Source organism: Oncorhynchus nerka, linkage group LG1, assembly GCF_034236695.1.
Source record: "Oncorhynchus nerka isolate Pitt River linkage group LG1, Oner_Uvic_2.0, whole genome shotgun sequence".
Classification (NCBI taxonomy): Eukaryota; Metazoa; Chordata; class Actinopteri; order Salmoniformes; family Salmonidae; genus Oncorhynchus; species Oncorhynchus nerka.
Genome location: NC_088396.1, coordinates 10,558,356 through 10,580,946, shown reverse-complemented (window position 1 = coordinate 10,580,946; position 22,591 = coordinate 10,558,356). Strand labels below are relative to the sequence as shown.

At 40.2% G+C, this 22,591-nt stretch overlaps 1 protein-coding gene across 2 annotated transcripts in view; it reads left to right on the top strand.

Annotated features, from left to right (window-relative positions):
• Window positions 1–13,399: 13,399 nt before the first annotated feature.
• The window catches only part of stat4 (signal transducer and activator of transcription 4), a 32,276-nt gene continuing 23,084 nt past the window's right edge, over window positions 13,400–22,591 (top strand). For both annotated transcript variants that reach the window (XM_029675730.2, XM_029675644.2), the window contains exons 1-7: window positions 13,400–13,530; window positions 14,044–14,172; window positions 15,219–15,354; window positions 17,468–17,566; window positions 17,785–17,956; window positions 21,157–21,242; window positions 22,396–22,547. In XM_029675730.2, coding sequence (XP_029531590.2) covers window positions 14,045–14,172; window positions 15,219–15,354; window positions 17,468–17,566; window positions 17,785–17,956; window positions 21,157–21,242; window positions 22,396–22,547 — 773 coding nt within the window. In that variant the 5' untranslated portion in view covers window positions 13,400–13,530; window position 14,044. The remainder of the gene's footprint in view (window positions 13,531–14,043; window positions 14,173–15,218; window positions 15,355–17,467; window positions 17,567–17,784; window positions 17,957–21,156; window positions 21,243–22,395; window positions 22,548–22,591) is intronic.

The window sequence follows — 22,591 nt, the reverse complement described above, 5'->3', positions numbered from 1 at the left end:
CTTTGCCATGTTGTGATATATTTTCCAAAAGATAGCTATTTTTAGTCTCACTTTACGTAATACTTTATCTATGCAATGTAAACAACAACTTTCTACTTCAGGAAGTTGACATCTAATACACAGGTGGATCTGCTCGTTTATAAAATTCTAGATTATTTTCTCATAAACTATGTACAATACAAAGGCTAATACTGTATCAATTGGCATCTGTTTCTATTTCCTGTTGGAATATGCTAGCAAGGTTAGAATCTGAAAAGCTAGTCTGCACACATTCAAAAACAAATCTTTAATATTTTTAATTAAATATTTAACTATGAAGTTGAACATGTTTATGAATGTATTTTAGGGAGGATAGGGAGGATTGCATCAAGTGTCAGAGTTCAATTAACAATAAATGTTTTTACTTGGTGTAAGGGCCATCTAGTGGAGAGACTGCTGTCATTACACAATGGGTGCACCCTACAAGGTTGACTTATTTTCTCAGAATGGTCTGAAATGTGTCCAGTCCAGTCTCATGTTTCTTGGCACAATTGAGAACAAACCAGATCAAATCCCCAGGGAAAACAAAGCGTTGTTGTGACTCTTGTTGTGACTCACCTAATGATGTGTAAGCTCCTTTTAGGAATAAGAGAGCTTAAGTTCAATACAGGATGTCATCAAGTGATACTATTAGGTTACAGACGGACATTGGCTAGTAGTGAAAAGGTTTGTGAGAAGAAAGTTAGACCCTCATGGTTGGATTAAATAGCAGATCAAAAGCTCAGTAGATAGATTACAAATCAAATTGTAATTGATTTACTACTATTTGTGAGTAAATTATGCACTTTATCTGAAAATGCCGAATGATAATATAAGTGAAGTGTAGTGATGTATTTCAGTGATCACGTGATGTGAGTGCAAACTGTAACCAGATCCAAAATTAAAGTAGTTATCATTAATAACAGGCTAAATGTAGGCCCAATGTTGTTTGTTGAATACTGTTTGTTGTGTGTAAATGTGGTGAAATGTACAATCTAGTAGTGTTTGGGAGAATCTCAATTGCATTTCCTTGATTCCTCAATCCTTCTCTCCTTGTCGCCTACTCAAAACCCACTGGATGAAAAGGTCAGGGGGTGGGATTGGATGAGAAGGTCACAGGGGAGGAACCTCTGAACCTTTGAGAAGGTGGCGAAGAGAGGAACCAAGAAAATGCCATTTATATTCTCCCTTTTTCCTGTAGTTTGAGACAAGGCCTCTAGATGGCATGCTAACACAGACATAAATGTACACAGAACAAAAATACAAACGCAGCATCCAACAATTTCTAAGATTTTACTGAGCTACATCAATTCATTAGGCTAATCTATGGATTGCACATGACTGGAAATACAGATATGCATCTGTTGGTCACAGATACCTGTCACAGATACCAGTCAGTATCTGTGTGACCACCATTTTCCTCATGCAGCGCAACATCTCCTTTGCATAGAGTTGATCAGGGTGTTTATTGTGCCCTGTGGAATGTTGTCCCACACCTCTGCAATGGCTGTGCGAAGTTGCTGGATATTGGCGGGAACTGGAACATGCTGTCCTACACGTCGATCCAGAGCATCCCAAACATGCTCAATGGGTGACATGTCTGGTGAGTATGCAGCCAATGAAAGAACTGGGACATTTCATCTTCCAGGAATTGTGTACGGATCCTTGCAACATGGGGCCATTATCATTCTGAAACATGACGTCCTGGTGGCACGAATGGCACGATGAATGGCACGACAATGGGCCTCAGGATCTCGTTGTGGTATCTCTGTGCATTCAAATTGCCATCGATAAAATGCAATTGTGTTCCCTGTCTGTAGCTTATGCCTGCCCATTCCATAACCCCACCGCACCATGGGGCTCTCTGTTCACGATGTTGGCATCAGAAAACCGCTCGCCCACACGATGCCATACACGCTGTCTGCCATCTGCCCAGTACAGTTGAAACTAGGATTAATCCGTGAAGAGCACACTTCTCCAGCGTGTCTATGGCCATCGAAGGTGAGCATTTGCCTTCTGAAGTCTGTTACAAAGCTGAACTGCAGTCAGGTTAAGACCCTGGTGAAGATGACGAGCACGCAGAGGAGCTTCCTTGAGACCGTTTCTGACAGTTTGTGCAGCAATTCTTCGGTTGTGCAAACCCATAGTTTCATCAGCTGACCAGGGTGGTTGGTCTCAGACTATCCTGCAAGTAAAGAAGCTGGTTGTGGATGTCCGGGGCTGGCATGGTTACATGTGGTCTGCGGTTGTGAGGCCGGTTGGACGTACTGACAAATTCTCTAAAATTATGTTGGAGGCGGCTTATGGTAGAGAAATGAGCATTCAATTATCTGGAAACAGCTCTTGTGGACATTCCTGCATGCCAATTGCACAATCCCTCAAAACATCTGTGGCATTTTGTTGTATGACAAAACTGATCATGCTGTTAAATCAGCGTCTTTAAAAAAATATATATATATATTTTTTACAGCTTTTCTGCTACATATACATCCACTTTATATATACATTTCACATACACATTTTACATACATAGTACTTTATATAAATCAGTCCCATAACAATAATACATTACCAAACATAAACTCTTTAATCCCACCCCTCAACCACTCTCAGTCCATCCCACCTATCAGCATAGACCACCCTCGTTTGGTTTCCATGTGCTATTAATCATTCCCATCTGTTCATTTCCAGCTGCCAAAGAGAAGTTGGAAAGTGGTCCGAAATGTCAGTATAAAGTATAGCTGTATTAGACACATTATTCAAAGAATTTGTAAAAAATATTATCAATAAAGGTGGCATATGATTCTCACTTTATAAAAATGTTTGTTGAAATTATCCAATAGAAAACAATATGTATTTTCATTATTAATCAAATCCAAGGTTGATGCAAGGATATCAATGAAACTACCAATGTCAGAATCAGGTGATGAACAAAAATGGACACTCCTCTCACTCTTGATGTTATACAGTGGTGAACAGCATTATAAGGAGACATGTCATAAAGCATGGTTGTCAACCATGTTTCTGGAAGGGCAACAATGGAAAGTTCATGACGGAGAGAAGACAGATTATGAACAAAGTGGTCATGATTTTTAAGAAGACTGAACGTTCAAACGAAAGGTAGAAAATAAGCTTGTCTTGGAATTAGATAAACTGCTATACAGGTTGATAAATTGCTTAACAATAAATTACTTACTTCTGGTAAATGTCAAGAAATTTGAATCTGGATCAAACACAATCATTATATTTATAATTTGCTTCATTAATATCTAATGGGTTAAAAACCATGTTATCAGGTTTGATATCCTGCCCAACTAAGTGATTGTCGACTACAGGAAAAGGAGGACCGAGCACGCCCCATTCTCATCGACAGGGCTGTAGTGGAGCAGGTTGAGAGCTTCAAGCTCCTTGGTGTCCACATCACCTATCATGGTCCAAACACACCAAGACAGTCATGAAGAGGGCACGACAAAGCCTATTCCCCCTCAGGATTTGGCATGGGACCTCAGATCCTCAAGTCTCTCACCGTTGCCACTTGTTATAAACCCTCCTCAGCCCCCAGCTGTGCACTGGACACCATATGTGAATTGATTGCCCCCCATCTATCTTCACAGTTTGTTCTGTTAGGTGACCTAAACTGGGATATGCTTAACACCCCAGCTGTCCTACAATCTAAACTAAGTGCCCTCAATCTCACACAAATTATCAAGGAATCTACCAGGTAATCCCTAAATCCATAACCATGGGCATCCTCTTAGATATCATCCTGACCAACCTGCCCTCTAAATACACCTCTGCTGTCTTCAACCAGGATCTCAGCAATCATTGCCTCATTGCCTGCGTCCGTAATGGGTCTGCGGTCAAACAACCACCCATCATCACTGTCAAACCCTCCCTAAAACACTTCTGCCAGCAGGCCTTTCTAATCAACCTGGCCCGGGTATCCTGGAAGGATATTGACCTCATCCTGTCGGTAGAGGATGCCTGATTGCTCTTTAAAAGTAATTTCCTTAAATAAGCATGCCCCATTCAAAAAATGTAGAACTAAGAACAGATATAGCCCTTGGTTCACTCCAGACTTAACTGCTCTTGACCAGCACAAAAACATCCTGCCTGTAGAGTTCTGCATTAGCATCGAATAGCCCCAGCGATATGCAACTTTTCATGGAAGTCAGGAGCCAATATACACAGTCAGTTAGGAAAGCAAAGGCTAGCTTTTTCAAACAGAAATTTGCATCCTGTAGCACTAATTCCAAAAAGTTTTGAGACACTGTAAAGTCCATGGAGAATAAGAGCTCCTCCTCCCAACTGCCCACTGCACTGAGGCTAGGAAACACTGTCACCACCGATAAATCCACGATAATAGTTTATTTCGTATCGTCTGAGATCCCCAAAGATTGGAAAGCTGCCGCGGTCATCCTCCTCTTCAGGGGGGTGACACTCTAGACCCAAACTTATAGACCTATATCCATCCTGCCCTGCCCTTCTAAAATCTTCAGTAGCCAAGTTAACAAACAGATCACTGACCATTTCGAATCCCACCGTACCTTCTCCACTATGCAATCTGGTTTCCGAGCTGGTTACGGGTGCACCTCAGCCACGCTCAAGGTCCTAAATGATATCATAACTGCCATCGACAAAAGACACTACTGTGCAGCCATCTTCATCGACCTGGCCAAGGCTTTCGACTCTGTCAATCACCGCATTCTTATCGGCAGACTCAATAGCCTTGGTCTCTCAAATGACTGCCTCGCCAGGTTCACCAACTACTCAAATAGAGTTCAGTGTGTCAAATCAGAGGGCCTGTTGTCCGAACCTCTGGCAGTCTCTATGGGGTGTCACTGGGTTCAATTCTCGGGCCGACTCTTTTCTCTGTATATAACAATGATGACTCTTGCTGCTGATGTTTCTCTGATCCACCTCTATGCATACGACACCATTCTGTATACATCTTCAATGCCATACAAAACTCCTTCCGTGGCCTCCAACTGCTCTTAAATCTAGTCAAACTAAATACATGCTTGATTAACATCACTGCTCTGGACGGTTCTGACTTAGAATATGTGGACAACTACAAATACCTAGGTGTCTGGCAAGACTGTAAACTCTCCTTCCAGACTCAAATTAAGTATCTCCAATCCAAAATTAAATCTTGAATCAGCTTCCTATTTCACAACAAAGCCTCCTTCACTCATGCTGCCAAACATACCCTCGTAAAACTGACTATCCTACCGATCCTCGACTTCGGCGATATCATTTATAAAATAGCATCCAACACTCTACTCAACAAACTGGATGTAGTCTATCACAGTGCCATCCGTTTTGTCATGAAAATCCCATATACTACCCACCACTGCGACCTATATGCTCTCGTTGGCTGGCCCTCGCTACGTATTCGTCGCCAAACCCACTGGCTCCAGGTCATTCTATAAGTATTTTCTACGTAAAACCCCACCTTATATCAGCTCACTGGTCACCATAGCAGCACCCACCCATAGCACACGCTCCAGCAGGTGTATTTCACTGGTCATCCCCAAAGCCAACACTTCCTTTGGCTGCCTTTCCTTCCAGTTCTTTGCTGCCAATGACTGGAACGAATTGCAAAAATCACTAAAGCTGGAGACTTATATCTCCCTCTCTAACTTTAAACATCAGCTGTCAGAGCAGCTTACCGATCCCTGTACCTGTACACAGCCAATCTGTAAATAGCACACCAAACTACCTCATCCCCATGTTGTTGTTTTTTCTTCTTGCTCTTTTGCACCCCAGTATCTTTACTTGCACATCATCATCTGCACATCTATCACTCCAGTTTTAATGCTAAATTGTAATTATTTCACCTCTATGGCTTATTTATTGCCTTGCCTCCCTATTCTTCTACATTTGCACACACTGGCCATAGACTTTTCTATTGTGTTGACTGTACATTTGTTTATGTGTAACTCTGTGTGACGAGCTAGCTGAGGTATCCTCGGTAGACTCAGCAACAGACGCTTGACCGGCCAACCAATTCTTGTGAACCTGAAGTGCTGGCTGAGGCATCCTTGGTTGCTCCGGCAGTGGCATCCAGACCCGACCTTACCTACCAACACAGAAAACCCTCCCTGATGCTCCACTTAGGTGAGGCGTTATATGTAACGTGTACGCTGAGAGTTAGGAAGCAAGTAAAGGGAGTGAATAATTTCATAAATAAACAAACACGGTCAAAACAAGAAACACGAGCAAAGTACAGAAACGCATGGGGAAGGAACCAAAGAGAGTGACAGATATAGGGAAGGTAATCAAGAAGGTGATGAACTCCAGGTGAGTCTGATGAGGCGATGGTGACAGGTGTGCGTATTAATGAGCAGCCTGGTGACCTAGAGCGCCAGAGAAGGAGTATACATGACAATTGTGACTTGTTAAGCACATTTTTACTCCTGAAAATATTTAGACTTACCATAACAAAGGGGTTGAATACATTTCAGATTTTTATTTAAAAGTAATTTGTAAGAATTTCTAAAAAAATTATTCCACTTTGACATTATGGGGTATTGTGACCAGTGACCAACAAATCTCAATTTAATCCATTTTAAATTCAGTCTAACACAAAATGTGGAACGGGCATTCAAAAGCTTTAACGGTTGTTTTAACGCATTAGTGTAATTTTCACAGTTATGTGGTACATTCTCACAACTCTCAGTACAAAACAGACTAAAAAGGCAGTTGTTTCAACTCTAAGCACATTTTAAATTGACTAAGTACAACATACTCATGCAATACATGTTCATATCAAGTAATTGCTTTCACAATACAATGCTCACAATACTTTTAATATGATTCTCTTCTCATTTGTTAAAATACAATTTACTATTACTTAATCCGACTGCTCTTAATTGATAATCACTTAAATGTTTGGTAAACCTATAGATTTTACATGTAAACTGGTTTGTCTACTAGTTTTGAGAACTACATAATGAAAATGTATGTCTGTAAAGTAGAAACAAAAAGTATAATATTAAGTGCGTTTTGAAAGTATTCAAACCCATTGACTTTTTCCAAATTTTGTTACATTAAAATTGCTTATTTTCCTCAATCTACACACAATAACCGATAATGACAAAGCAAAAACAGTTTTTTGCTAATTCATATAAAAATATTCTTAAATATCACACTTAGATAAGTATTCAGACCCTTTACTCAGTACTTTGTTGAAGCACCTTTGGCAGCGATTACAACCTTGAGTCTTCTTGAGTATGATGCTACAAGCTTGGCACACCTATATTTTGTGAGATTCTCCCATTGTTCTTTACAGATCCTCTCAACCACCTTCACCCCAGTCGGAGGTCCTTAGCACTCTGGAGCAGGTTTTCATCAAGGATCTCTGTACTCTGTTCATCTTTCCCTCGATCCTGACTAGTCACCCAGTCCCTGCCTCTGAAAAACAGCCCCACAGCATGCTGCTGCCACCACCATGCTTCACCGTAGGGATGGTGCCAGGTTTCCTCCAGACGTGACACATGGCATTCAGGCCAAAGAGTTCAATTTTGGGTTCATCAGACCAGATAATCTTGTTTCTCATGGTCTGAGAGTCCTTTAGGTGCCTTGTGCCAAACGCCAAGTGGGCGGTCATGTGCCTTTTACTGAGGAGTGGATTCCGTCTGGCCACTATACCATAAAAGCCTGATTGGTGGAGTGTTGCAGAGATGGTTGGCCTTCTGGAAGGTTCTCCATTCTCCACAAAGAAAGTCTGGAGCTCTGTCAGAGTGATTATTAGGTTCTTGGTCACCTCCCTGAATAGTGTCCTTCTCCTCAGATTGCTCAATTTGGCCCGGAGGCCAGTTCTAGAAAGAGACTCGGTGGGTCTAAACTTCTTCTATTGAAGAATGATGGAGGTCACTGTGTTCTTGGGGACCTTAGATGTTGCAGACATTTTGTGGTACCCTTCCCCAGATCTGTGCCTCCTGTCTCGGCACCTCTACGGACAATTCCTTCAACATCATGGCTTAGTTTTTGCTCTGACATGCACTGTCAACTGTGGGACCTCACGTCTGTAGCCATTAAGTGCTTTGAAAGGCTGCTAAATGCTTACATCAACACCATTATCCCAGAAACCCTAGACCCACTAAAATTTGCATACCGCCCAAACAGATCCACGGATGATGTAATCTCTATTGCACTCCACACTGCTCTTTCCTACATGGACAAAAGCAACACTTATGTGAGAATGCTATTCATTGACTACAGCTCAGCGTTCAACACCATAGTACCCTCAAAGCTCATCACTAAGCTAAGGATCCTGGGACTAAACACCTCCCTCTGCAACTGGATCCTGTACTTCCTGATGGGCCGCCCCCAGGTGGTGAGGGTAGGTAGCAACACATCTGCCACGCTGATCCGCCACACTGGAGCCCCCCAGGGGTGCGTGCTCAGTCCCCTCCTGTGCTCCCTGTTCACCCAAAACTGCATGGCCAGGCACGACTCCAACACCGTCATTACGTTTGCAGTGGTAGGCCTGATCACCGACAACGGCGAGACAGCCTATAGGGAGGAGATCAGAGGCCTGGCCGGATGTTGCCAGAATAACAACTGATCCCTAACCAAGACATAACCAAGACTAAGGAGATGATTGTGGACTACAGAAAACGGAGGACTGAGTACGCCCCCAGTCTCATTGACGGGGCTGTAGTGGAGCAGGTTGAGAGCTTTAAGTTCCTTGGTGTCCACATCACCAACAAACTAGAATGGTCCAAACACACCAAGACAGTTGTGAAGATGGCACAACAAACCTATTCCCCCTCAGGAGACTAAAAAGATTTGGCATGGGTCCTGAGATCCTCAAAAGGTTCTACAGCTGCAACATCAAGAACATTGTGACCGGTTGCATCACGGCCTGGTACAGCAATTGCTCGGCCTCCGACAACAAGGCACTACAGAGGGTAGTGCGTACGGCCCAGTACATCACTGGGGCTAAGCTGCCTGCCATCCAGGACCTCTACACCAGGCGGTGTCAGAGGAAGGCCATAAAAATTGTCAAAGACCCCAGCCATAGACTGTTCTCTCTACTACCGCATGGCAAGCGGTACCGAAGTGCCAAGTCTAGGACAAAAAGGCTTCTCAACAGTTTTTTACCCCCAAGTCATAAGACTCATGAACAGGTAATCAACCACCCCCAACCCCTCTTCTACGCTTCTGCTACTCTTTGTTTATCATATATGCACAGTCACTTTAACTATACATTCATGTACATACTACCTCAATTGGCCCCACCAACCAGTGCTCCCACACATTGGCTAACCGGGCTATTTGCATTGTGTCGCGCCACCCACCACCCGCCAACCCCTCTTTACGATACTGCTACTCTCTGTTCATCTTATAGGCATAGTCACTTTAACCATATCTACATGTACATACTACCTCAATCAGTCTGACTCACCGGTGTCTCTATGTAGCCTCGCTACTGTATATAGCCCCGCTACTGTATATAGCCTCTATACTGTCTAGCCTCGCTACTGTTTTTCACTGTCTTTTTACTGTTGTATTTATTTCTTTACTTACCTGTTGTTCACCTAATACCTTTTTTTGCACTATTGGTTAGAGCCTGTAAGTAAGCATTTCACTGTTGTATTCGGCGCACGTGACAAATAAACTTTGATTTGATTTATATAGACAGATGTGTGCCTTTCCAAATCATGTCCAATCAATTGAATTTACCACAGGTGCACTCCAATCAAGTTGTAGGAACATCTCAAGGATAATCCATGGAAACAGAATACACCTGAGCTCAATTTCGAGTCTTACAGCAAAGGGTCTGTTTTACATTTTTAATAGATTTGCAAAAAAATCTCAAAACCTGTTTTCACGTTGTCCTTATGGGGTATTGTGTGTAGACTGATGAGGGGAACAAAAATATTTGATCAATTTTAGAATAAGGCTGTAACGTAACAAAATGTGTAAAAAGGAAGGGTTCTGAATGCTTTCCAAATGCACTGTAAACTCAAATGTACTAAGATGATGATAATGACTATTATGATTTGACTTCACAGTAAGTTTTACACTGCTTTACTAAAGTGTATTTTATTGCTTTGGTACTGGTATTCAAAACCTTTCATTGTGTATTTATTTTATTTTTAGACATCTTTCATCACACAACCATTGATCCAAAATATAAGTTTACTCTGAAATATGATACATTGGTTTAATCACCAAAACACAACATATTTAAATATTTTCAATTTAGTTATTTTAACAACCAGTTAATCCAATAGCAAAACATTTCATATATATGTTTGAAATTTGCCCTTTGAATGTAGTATGCTACAGTACTGTAAATTACAGTACATCACATTCTTTTCACATTAGGCAATACAATTGCACTACCTTCTAAAAAATCCCATGTGTGATCAAAGGTGTGATCATTGAAGACATCTTTCACAGTGTAGTTAAATTAAAGAAATTGAAGAGACAATGTTTAGCAGGTACTAGTTTGCATCAAGCAAGTCTTGAGCATTTGGCCATAGATTGCAGTAAATATCCATTTTTCATGTACCTGGTGAAAAACCTTTTGGCATGGCGAATCCAAGCCTGACATACAGTAAGACTGGATTGAAATCAGTGCATGCCTCATCCATAGACTTAAGCAGGGTGGTACGCTCATGGGGATAGCAATTTTACATCTCCCAAATGTATTGTATTTGAAAGTATTGTAATACACTTTATGTATTGTAGTGGTCCTGTACATGGTTCAGATCATAAGAGCATGGCACTAGCAACACCAGAATTGTAGGTTCGACTCCCACATGTACCAAAATGTGTTCGCTGTTGTCACTTTGGATAAAAAAGTGTCTTCTATGTAAATGTAATATATTACGCTATTACAGTACTGTATTGACCAATACAATTTTAGTAAAGCAGACCCCTCCCCCCATCAACGAGACCCCAACAACTTTATTTTTTGCATACATGCTTACTGAATAGGGAAGGGGTATGTATTCAACTGCGAGGTATTGGGCCTGCTGGTTTTCTATTCTACCTGATAATGTATTGCACATACCTGGTGTCCCAGGTCTAACTCAGTCCCTGATTAGAGGGGGACAATGGAAAAAAAGATGTGGTTGAGTTTGAAGGGTATTGGGGATTCGTTTATTTCTTGTTTTGGACTTCCTGAATAATTTGCATATTGGTATTGTATGATATTGTAGTACTGCACTGTAGGAGCTAGAAACAGAAACATTTTGCTGCACCTGCTGTAATATCTGCTAATCTGTGTACACAACTGATTTGATTTGTTACATATAGTACGTCTCTGGTCATGTCAATATCAGATTCATTTTTATTTACTGTGAACTAAAATCATAATAGTCATCATCATCGCTGTACATTCGGGTATGTACAGTGCCAGTCAACAGTTTGGACACACTGTCAAATCAGCCTTTGCTTTGGCTCCCCCTCCTGTCCAGCTCAGGCGTTCAGCGTCGCCTGCCTTCTAGCTGCTGCCGAACCTGTAGCCGGCAAACGCCCTTCACTCATCAACCCCAGACTTGTCTGGTCATCATTACACACACCTGGTTCCAATCCCTATCAGTGTATATATATTCCCTCTGTCATTTGTCTTTGTCGGTCATTGTAGATGCTGCTTGTTTTCCTGAGAGGAATCTCGCCTACTATTTCCTGAGTACTTTATTATTTTGCACTTTGGATTTCGTCCAGCTTTTATGTATGGTGCTTTAATAAATTCAGTAGTTCTAAACCTGCAACTGTCTCCTCTTTTCTACATTGTAGAATAATAGTGAAAACAACAAAACCATGAAATAACACATATGGAATCATGAAGTAACCAAAAAAGTGTTAAAAAAAGGAAAATATATTTGAGATTCTCTGAAGTAGCCACCCGTTGCCTTGATGACAGCTTTGCACACTCTTGGCATTCTCTCAACCAGCTTCATGAGGTAGTCACCTGGAATGCATTTCATTCCACTTGTCAAAAGTTAATTTGTGGAATTTATTTCCTTCTTAATGCATTTGAACCAATCAGTTGTGTTGTGACAATGTAGGGTTGGTTTACAGAAGATAGCCCTATTTGGTAAAAGACCAAGTCCCTATTGTGTCAAGAACAGCTCAAATAAGCAAAGAGAAATGACAGTCCATCATTACTTTAAGACATGAAGGTCAGTCAATATGGACAATTTCAAGAACTTTGAAAGTTTCTTCAAGTGCAGTTGCAAAAACCATCAAGTGCTATGATGAAACTGGCTGTCATGAGGACTGCCATAGGCAAGGAAGACCCAGAGTTACCTCTGCTGCAGAGGATAAGTTCATTAGAGTTACCAGACCCAGAAAATGCAGATCAAATAAATGCTTCACAGAGTTCAGACACATCTCAACATCAACTGTTCAGAGGAGGCTGCGTGAATCAGTAGTCGAATTGGTTGAATTGCTGCAAAGAAACCACTACTAAAGGACAACAATAAGAAGAGACTTGCTTGGGCCAAGAAACACGAGCAATGGAGCAATTACATGAACATGTAATTGGATAATGAAAACCAGGTGTGTAGAAAATAAAGACAAAACCAATGGAGAATGAAAGATGGATCAGCGATGGCTAGAAGATCGGTCGCCGAACGCCGCCCGTACAAGGAGAGGGACCGACCACGGCAGAAATCGTGACACATACATACATTTCATTATGTAGTTCTCAAAATCTGCAGTAGACAAAAGTTTACATGTAAAATCTATAGGTTTAACAAACGGTTAAGTGATTAACAATTAAGAGCAGTCGGGTTAAGTAATAGTCAAATGAGAAGACAATCATATCAAAAGGAATTTGAGCATTGCGTTGTGAAAAGCAATTCCTTCATATGATCATGTATCGCAATGTGAAACATGTATTTCTAGATGAAACACTAAGTTTGGTGAAAAGGTGACAGTGTGATTTTGTGTGTTGTACTTAGTCAATTGAAAATGTGCTTAGAGTTTTGAAACAACTGCCTTCTTGAGTATCTTTTTTGTGTAAAAATGTAGCACATACTTGTGAAAATTGCACCAAGGCTAAACATTTTTTAATCAAACTGAAATACCTGAATTCATCAATCCATGTGTTGCATAGTTCAACAAAATTATGCGCTTATTAAATACCATTTGTATTTCCTATTACATATATGCATTGCAAATAGTAAGTAGGGAGGCCTACTATTGTTTATGAATTATATATTTTTTAACCAGTCTGTTTATTTTGTACAGTTCAAATGTTGTTGAGAAATTAGATGTCCCTCACTCTAAACATCAAATGATACATTTATATAGTACATTATGAATGAGCCACAGGGGGCGTATCGAGGGAGGGAAGTGACAAAACCTATAGAACAGCCCTATGACATGACGAACAACATAAAACGATAAGGTTTGAAACATATAATAGACTAAAAGAGGAAACGAGAGAGAGAGAGAGAGAGGAGCAATTGACAAGCATTCACATGACTTGTGTCGCCGAACGTGGATATTTCTGTGATAGCGCGCACCAGTCCAAAGACACAGGTAGGCTTTCACAAAGGATGACGTTTTATAAACTTTTTGATAGTCATTAACCAGAACGATTTGATCTAGCTCCGCTACAGAAATTAAGGTACGCAAAGTTTATGCTGCTGTAAAATGGGATTTACAAGAAATCTCGTGTGGTAGGCTTACTTGACAGACAGTTACCAGTCGACAAGCATCAGTAATTGATCGATCTATATTATTCATTACTCCGAATATATTGTGTTATTGGATAACGACAGACATAAACAGTTTAATAATACAAAAAATAATAATATATATATATATATGCAGTATGATACGCATTTGAAACGCAACATGCGTGACATTTTTAGAATAGGTAGGCCTCGGCCCTAGAGTATGCTATTTTTGAATAGTCTACTTTATCCTAAACTATTATGTTACTGTACCTGGACAAAAACTCTACAAGCACCGATCCTTCAATCATTTTCACAGAAGTGTAATTGATTTGGCTGTTTTAATTTGCTCTGGGCTGTCGGAATTGTTCCTCAGCATGAGTCAATGGAAAGAAATTCAACAGCTCCAGATCAAATACCAGGAGCAGGTGGGCTACCTTTATGATGACAACTTCCCTATGGACATACGGCAGGTGCTCTCCAGCTATATTGAGAGCCAGGACTGGTGAGTGTGTGTGTGTGTATGTGTGAGTATGTGTGAGCGTGCGTGCATGCATTTGTTTGTTTGTGTGTGTGTGTGTGTGTGTGTGTGTGTGTGAGAGAGAGAGAGAGTGTCTTGGTCTGTGTGTGTCTGTCTGTATGCATGTCTGTGTGTATGTCTGTATGTGTGTTGGTGCCTGTGTTACTGTACAGTAATAATATATATAATAGATATCAAGTTGGGTTTCCAGCGAGCATGTTCAGGAACTAAAACACAGCATGTGGATACCATAGTTGATAACACTTTACTTGAAGGGGCAATAAGGCATCCATAACACCTTTATGAGACCAGCCATGACACTTTACTGAGTGTTGAAGTGTTTTACTGCATTAACACATCATGGTAATCCAGCTGTGACTGACATGTAGCCTTTTCATGTATTGGGTCGTTCCATGAAATGAGTCACTTTGATATTTTTAGAAGAAATTGTGAATCAATATTGGATTTTAAAAGCCTGTTATATTAAATGAAGTACCCTTTAATATAGACCACATGGACAAGAGATTCAATGAATCTGATTTTTAATATGAAAAAAAGTATTACGCATGTTGATATGTCCGTCTCTGTGACTTCTCTGAAGATTTTAACCCAGTTAACCCAGTTAACCACTAAGTGTTTTCACCATCATTGTAAAGTCCTATTTATTTTGTTGCTTTGACGGAAGATGATTATTTATTACATGTGATTAGGGATTCATGATTCATTATTACAGAATGTACAAATTAGGTGAAATAAAATGATTTTTTCCCCCACCAAGTTACACTACCCAAACGGGACTCATTTCGTGGAACCACCCTATTGCGCTTGTACAAAACAGCAGAAGAAATCATTTGATGATATGACATGCTGAAAAAGGAAAATGAGTGATTTTCCCCCTTTTCCCTTGTCGATTATAACATGATATGTACAGTATGTTCTACATGCTGTTATTAGTAACTTTTTTTATTGAGCACTGAAAACTGTTAAATTAGATACAAAGCTAAGACAACATGTATGTGTTTTCTTCACAGGGATACTGCCGCAAACCATGAGTCCATGGCGACAGTTCTCCTCAGCAATCTCCTGTCTCAGCTGGACAGGCAGTGTTCTCAGGAACAGAACTTCCTACAAAGACACAACTTGAAGTTCATCTACCAGCAGTTACAGGTGCCACAATAACCTCCCTTACAATATCATACACCTAACCTGGTTACAACCAGACTGAACTCTGCGCTAAATCCGTTTGCCAGGCAACCATATACCTTGCAGATCCAACATTGATAACATTAAACAGTCTCTCCTTGTCATTGATGCATTTAAGCATTGAGGGGATTTAGTACAAACAACCAACAACTTCCCGTAAATAGGGAGTTGCACTGTGTAGTATGTTATGACAGTATGTATGTATGTGTGTGTATGTGTTCAGTGTGGAAAAGGAAGTGAAAGATGAGAACTGTTCATTTGTTTTTTTTTGTCACCTTTAGGGATTGGCTTATGGTTTAGTGGCATTCCTCAAACTGAGCTTCCTTTCACTTGTAATGTTGTATGTGCGTTGTATGTCATTTTTGTTCCAGATAATTTCACCTCTTACCCTATTCAGGGGAATCCAAATTCTATTATGCTCTCTGAGGTCTCAGGACATCGACTGGCAGTATATTTCTTAGAATCTCTGAGAATTGTACCTTAAAACACTGTAACAGGAACAGGAAATAGCTGTTTGAGGCTGATGGCTGAGGCCGGTGAGGCCATATTTCTGTATAAGACACATACCTCATCAGAACCTTGTGGTTTCCAGAACTTCCATTTTGTCTGTGTGTGTATTTGACTGTTTGTTTGTGTGTACAGATGGTGTGATGTTTCTCAGAGGAAGTAGTAGCTCAAACACAAGAGGACACAAGAGGTTTGGTTTGGTGTCGCGCTTGGAGATGTGCATTTTGTTATTGTTTAGCTGTGCTGTCTATTACGCACAGATGACAGATGGAAAGTGTCTCTTTCTATGCAATAATTTGTGCTGAGTCTACCTTGAAGGTATACATACAAGCATTATTTATGATCCATTCTTTTGAACTCAGTCAATTTAGGGAATTCAATGGAAATGCATTTCATGAATTGAATGAACCCCCCTCCACTGGTTCATACCTGAATTGCATTTTGACCCTAACCTAAATATGTCACTGAGTGAAGAAAACGGTCAACCCACTATGCATATACATTAGGACTTTTAGTACTGGAAATAAATATTGCAGTTCTTATGTCTCATCTAAAGCTAGGAAAGGCTGAGTGGTTGGCTCTAAGGGGATTTCTCAGTCTGAGGGAGGATCTGAATACTGTGGGCCGTATGACGCTGCTGAAGACTGCTGAACTGACACTGTTTGTTTGTGATGTCGTCGTCATTGTGATGATGGTAAAGGGTATTGCGTAGGTTTTCAAGATTGAATCCCCCTTCTGTCTTTCGTTGCACACTCAAATCAGTAGTCACAGACAATGACTGAAAGACAAATCAGGTTTCACATGTTCACATCAGAACTTTCCCTTGTGTCTCAGAGGCCTAGACAGAATTTGTGGAATTTTGTCAAAAACAGACAAAGATGTCAAGATGCACATGGTGTTTGAGACATGTTTTGCACAGAACTGGGTTCAGATCCCAGAGACAGACAAAACGCAAACTAAAAGGACAAATTATGGGCCATCCATGGTTGTATTCCTTAGGGATCATCGTAGCAAACAAGTACTTCTTGTTGGGGTTCAGGTAGTACCACCCCGTTTCATTCTGTTTTCTTCATTTTTCTGGCCTAATAAACTTGTCCCATGTCTGTAGGCCTTTTTACACTAAATGTCTCCTTGTTTAGACTGTCATAGTACATTACTTTTGGTTTTGGTTTCATACTGAGTCTGTACCTGGTTCAGTCGCATTCTTTCCTATGGAATGATTTATCTTGTTTCTTCACACACATGATGGCATACTTTATGTGTGGTGTGTCGGTGGAGAGGTTGGAGAGAAGTTACCGTGTCTGAAAAACACCTTTCAATACTTCCTTATTAGCCTATTTACACTATACATTATAAGGAGAAAGTAGAGCAAACCTAAACCTCCCTATTTTACTCACACTCTTTTGTATTTCCGAGGAAGAATCTCAGTTGAGAGAGCAATCTTTCAAAGAGCTCTTAGAAACTCACACAATTCGCACAATTCAGGAGACAGACACTCATATAGACAAGTCAGTTGAAATGTTGTTGTTTTTTAAATATATTTTGTAAGTATGTCCATGTTCTTTTTCAGACTAAATGCAAAGCCAACCCTCTGCTGATGGCCGGGGTCATTTCCACTTGCCTCAGAGAGGAGCGTCGTATCATCTCCACAGCCAGCATTCAGGAACAGGTGAGTCTCTTTGACTCTTTGACGTCATCAGGAAAGTCCCTTGTGTTTCCCACGTATCCTTTTTTATATCTTCTTCCTCGAAACACCTGGAAAGACAGAGGCAGTAACAGGAAGAGTAAAGACTAATTGCAATAGGAAGGTATCTGTGTGTGTGTGTGTGGTGGGGGGGGTCTGCATATGTGTGTGTGGTTTGCTTCACCTCATCATCATCTTGATAGGGCCCATTGGAGAAGTCAATGCAGAATTCGGTGGCCTTCGAGAGACAGAAGAACATGGACAACAGGGTGGCTGTGATCAGGAGTAGTGTGCAGATGATGGACCAGGCAGTGAAATACCTAGAAGACATGCAAGACGACTTTGACTTCCGCTATAAAACTCTCCAGTCTCGAGGTCAGCCATACACCCAATCCATGCCCTTATTTATGGACTGGATGTGATTTTACAGCTGTCGTATAATATTGGATAGCTGTAAGTAAAATGGCAATATCTGTACCTTGCCCTCTGATGGCCTGATGTGGTGAAATTATTGACTAACTATGGGCAACACTTGACTTAAACCGCATAGTTTTTAAACCCAGAGGCCCAATATCGCAATACTTCCAGGAACGCTTGCGAAGCAGACTAGGCCGGGGTATTTATTTACCTTTATTTAACTAGGCAAGACAGTTAACAGCAAATTCTTATTTTACAGTGACGGCCTACTCCGGGCAAACCCTCCCCTAATCTGAAAAAACCCTGTCCCAATTGTGCGCCGCCCTATGGGACTCCCGATCACAGCCGGTTGTGATACAGCCCGGGATCGAACCAGGGTCTGTAGTGACACCTCGAGCACTGAGATGCAGTGCCTTAGACCGCTGCCCCAATCGGGTATGGGGTTTAGCAAGTCAATAGAAGTGAAAAGAAGTGTAAAATATAAATGCAAAACCTAGATTTGCGCGGTATGTCTTAATTAGCTGAAACCTGGTTAAGGTGACAAACTGACACGTTTTCATTTTCATCAAAAACAACTTCATATCAAAGGAATGCCTTTGATTAGATGGCCTGCACATCCGCAGTTCGGCTCGAGACAACCGTTAGACCCGATGACGTTCCTGTGCATCAGCTTAGCTAGCCAACATTGCCATGACATCAACTACAAGCGTGATCGAGGTATTTTATTGGAGAGGCAGTTTCTGGATATCTTCGTTTTTAGTATCTTTGCTTAAACCCAGCAGGTATAATTGTTACTGTAATTTCATTATTTCCAATATGTTTTCATTAATTTAATTAACTTAGTCTATTTTATGAGAATGTGTAAGATTCTTATTTGCATAAAATAGACAGAGACCCGTCTTATCAATAATGGATAATAGTATTTATTCTCGGAGCGCGCTCCCATTTAACCACGAACAACAGTTTATATACAAAATATGACGTCATTGGTGAATGAATCTCCTCCTCTCGACCAAGACAGAGCAAGTTTAAAAGTTCATTCCGACCCACTAGCACACACACACAGGACACACAACATAACTGAATTAACTCTTGATCCCTCACCATTATTGATCACCACTTAGCTGACAGTTCTAGTTAACAGAAAACCTAGGAATGCACTCACTGCCTTATCTAAAACACCCCAGAGCTAAGTTTCGTCAGTTCAACACTAGGTTAAAGACCTTTTCTGCTTACTTTTAAAAAAACACTCCTAATCTCCTCCAACCTGGCTGGAATGGTATTTATTTAAATGTAATTACCCCCTGTTTCAGGCTCCACAATCCCTCACTTATGAACTCATATTGTTAATCAGATATAATAAAACAGAGTATAAGTTTACTTAGTTAGAGTTCTATTTAAAATGGGGATATTGTTTAGTCATTTATTCATAAAATTCCTAACAATAATGCAATATGATGTGGTTATAATGCATTGTAAGACTTGTCATAAGCATGTTTGACCCCCTTTTAATGTATATTCTTATCATCTCATTATGATCCTGACTGAATGACAACTATAGGTTTTAAAGGGGCAATAAAAAAAACACGTTTGATTTCACCAAATTGTAACGTTCTGTCATGATGAGCACATGTTCAACTTAAAGGTCCAATTCAGCCATTTTTATCTTAATATCAAATAATTTCTGGGTAATAGTGATTGTGTTCAATTAAAATGGTCAAAAGAAGCAAAAATGGCTTCTTAGCAAGAGCAATTTCTCAAGAAGGAATTTTGCTAGGACCTTTTGGGAGTGGTCTGAGTGGGGAGGGGAAAACTGAAAACTAGCTTTTATTGGCAGAGAGGTTTGGAATGCTCTTTCTTGTTGGTATATTAACCAATTTACCGACTGGTGATGTCACCAGGCAGACCAAAACTCCATCCCACCAAAACGGGCTGAAATTTCAGGCGGTCTTTTCAAACAGCTCAAACAATCATAATTTTCACAACACAGTATTATTCCAACCTCATAGTGTGGAAATACATTTAAAACACAGGAAAATCTAGTTTTTGATTGCACTGGACTTTTAATTAAAAACATGTTTTCCCATTTCAAGAGGTTAAATACAAAAATTACAATAGTAATTGACCATAAGAGGGTTGACGATTTAATCTTAAATCAGCCAAAATATTTTATTTTTTCTTTATTTGACTAGGGAAGTAATTTAAGAACAAGTTCTTATTTTCATTGATGGCAGTGGGTTAACTGCCTTGTTCAGGGCAGAACGACAGATTTGTACCTAGGCAGCTAGGGGATTCAAACCTGCAACCTTTCGGTTACTAGCACAGTGCTGTAACAACTAGGCTGCCCTGCCACCCGGTGTGATAAGGGGGACGGAAGCTTGATGTGTGCCACAGGGAGAGGCAGCTCATAGAAGCTTCACAATAATTGTTTTTATTGTTAAAATATTTCTAGCCTGTCTATCTATGAGGGTTGATGTGTTATGCTCGACCCACTCATTTTCCACCACAAAACACAAGAAAATGGCCAAAAAGAGTCGAACTAGCTCACCTGCTTTTACGCTATGATTTGAATATCAGATATCCAGTCTTTCTTTTGAGAAAAACATTTGAGAAGGAATAGTTTCACCATATTAAAACTAGAGTTTAGTTCACAAAACAGGGTTGACCTTAAAATCAGGGACAGGTGTGTTTTTAAATGAATCACTAATCACATTAAATAAATACAAATCGCCAGAAATGACTTTGTCGAAGCAACAAAATAACTAAGACTTTACAATAATGGTGAAAACTTTTGGGATTAAAGGGGTTCAAATCTTCTGAGAAGTCACAGAAAGTGGACTTATTTAGCAAGTCTATATTCAAATAAAATGTTATTTACTTTTATTGAATTTATTGAATTGTCCATGTGGTCTATTAAAGGGCACCACATTTAATATAACATCCAAAATCCAATAAGGGTGTACAATTTCTACTTACAGTTTCAAAGTGATGCAAAAGGGACTCATTTCGTGGAACGACCCATGTACCAATCCCAGGTTGCGCCAATAAAGTGGTGCAAAGAAGTGCCACACTTTTATTCAATGTAACTTACATCAATAGTACATGGGTTCCCACTGTGTTTTATCCTCTGTCACGCTGGATGTATTTTTGTCCCTTAGATCCAGTGGACAGGAACACAGCGGCGATGAAACAGGAAGTGACCCGACTGCAGGAGATGCTCAACAACCTGGACTTTAAGAGGAAGGTGTGGGAACACTACATAGATTAGATAAACCAGCAATCAGCTATGGTTGTTACTATAGGCCTAAGCTTTGTGTTTAGCGTGTAAACAGTTGAACATCAGCAATGCCTTATCTTTGAGTAATATGCATTTATTTGAATTGGGGCCACCGTTTCTGTCATGCAGTTGCTGTCTTACACACTTTTAGTCTATACAATTCTATATGAATATTTACTATATAGATACAATGGTTAAAAAGAAAACATTTTGTTGGGCTGCAAAGTGTGGAGAGCACTGTTGCATCCAGCACGATATTGCTAGTTAGATTTTCGTCTGGCACTGCAGGACAGCTGAGTGAGTTTTAGATATTGAAATCTTGAGGATATTTATTGAATTAGCTTCGGGGACTATTCAACAAAACACACGTTTATGCATAATATTATAATATATGGCATTTAACAGACACTTTTATTCAATGTAACTTACATAAAAAGTACATGGGTTCCCAACCTAGGCGCCAACGTTTTGTGGGGAAGTGTGGGAACTTCCTTGATTTGAGGGGTAAAAAAAACGTTTAATTTAAAAAAAATTAATTCGTGATTGTTTATACCAATCAAAAACGATGCATACATCTGTGAAGCTTCAGGCTATAAACAAGCAGTACATGCCAGAGGAAGATGCAACTCTGATGCAAAGGGGAATTTCTTTGGTTTTTCTCTATGACATTCAGAAAATGAACTACGACCTAAAGTCGAGGAGTCAAAGAAATTGGACTTTGCTTGGAAATAAATCTCATATGATGTGTGACTCTGTCGCTATCAATTGCTCCAATCACTTTCTGTAAAAGAGAATATATACAGTATAACTACATTGAGGGTTCATATAAATGATCCTAATAAAACATATTTGGTAGCGGAATAGCATTTGGGGAAATCGGGTCTAGACTATTTTCCCTATCCATTATTGATGGGATTATCATTAAATATCCTTCCTAAAAGATGTCATGAGTCTTGTTAATCCACATATAATTGCATGAAATTAACTTAAAACATAATTTTTTTCCAAGTCAATCATACTGGGGGAATTGAACCCACAACCTTGGTGTTGCTAGGATCATGCTCTTACCAACTGAGCAACACAGGACCAGCAGTGAGATCTTGTTATTGTTCCCCCATAGGAGAACCTATCTAAGATGAGTGACGTGATAAAAGAGATTGATGCTCTGATAGTCTCCCAGCTGAACCCAGAGCTGATGGAGTGGAAACGCAGGCAGCAGGTCAACTGTATAGGTGGCCCACTGCTCACTGGACTGGACCAGCTCCAGAACTGGTATTGTAACCAAGCTTGCTTACACACATACACACACACACACA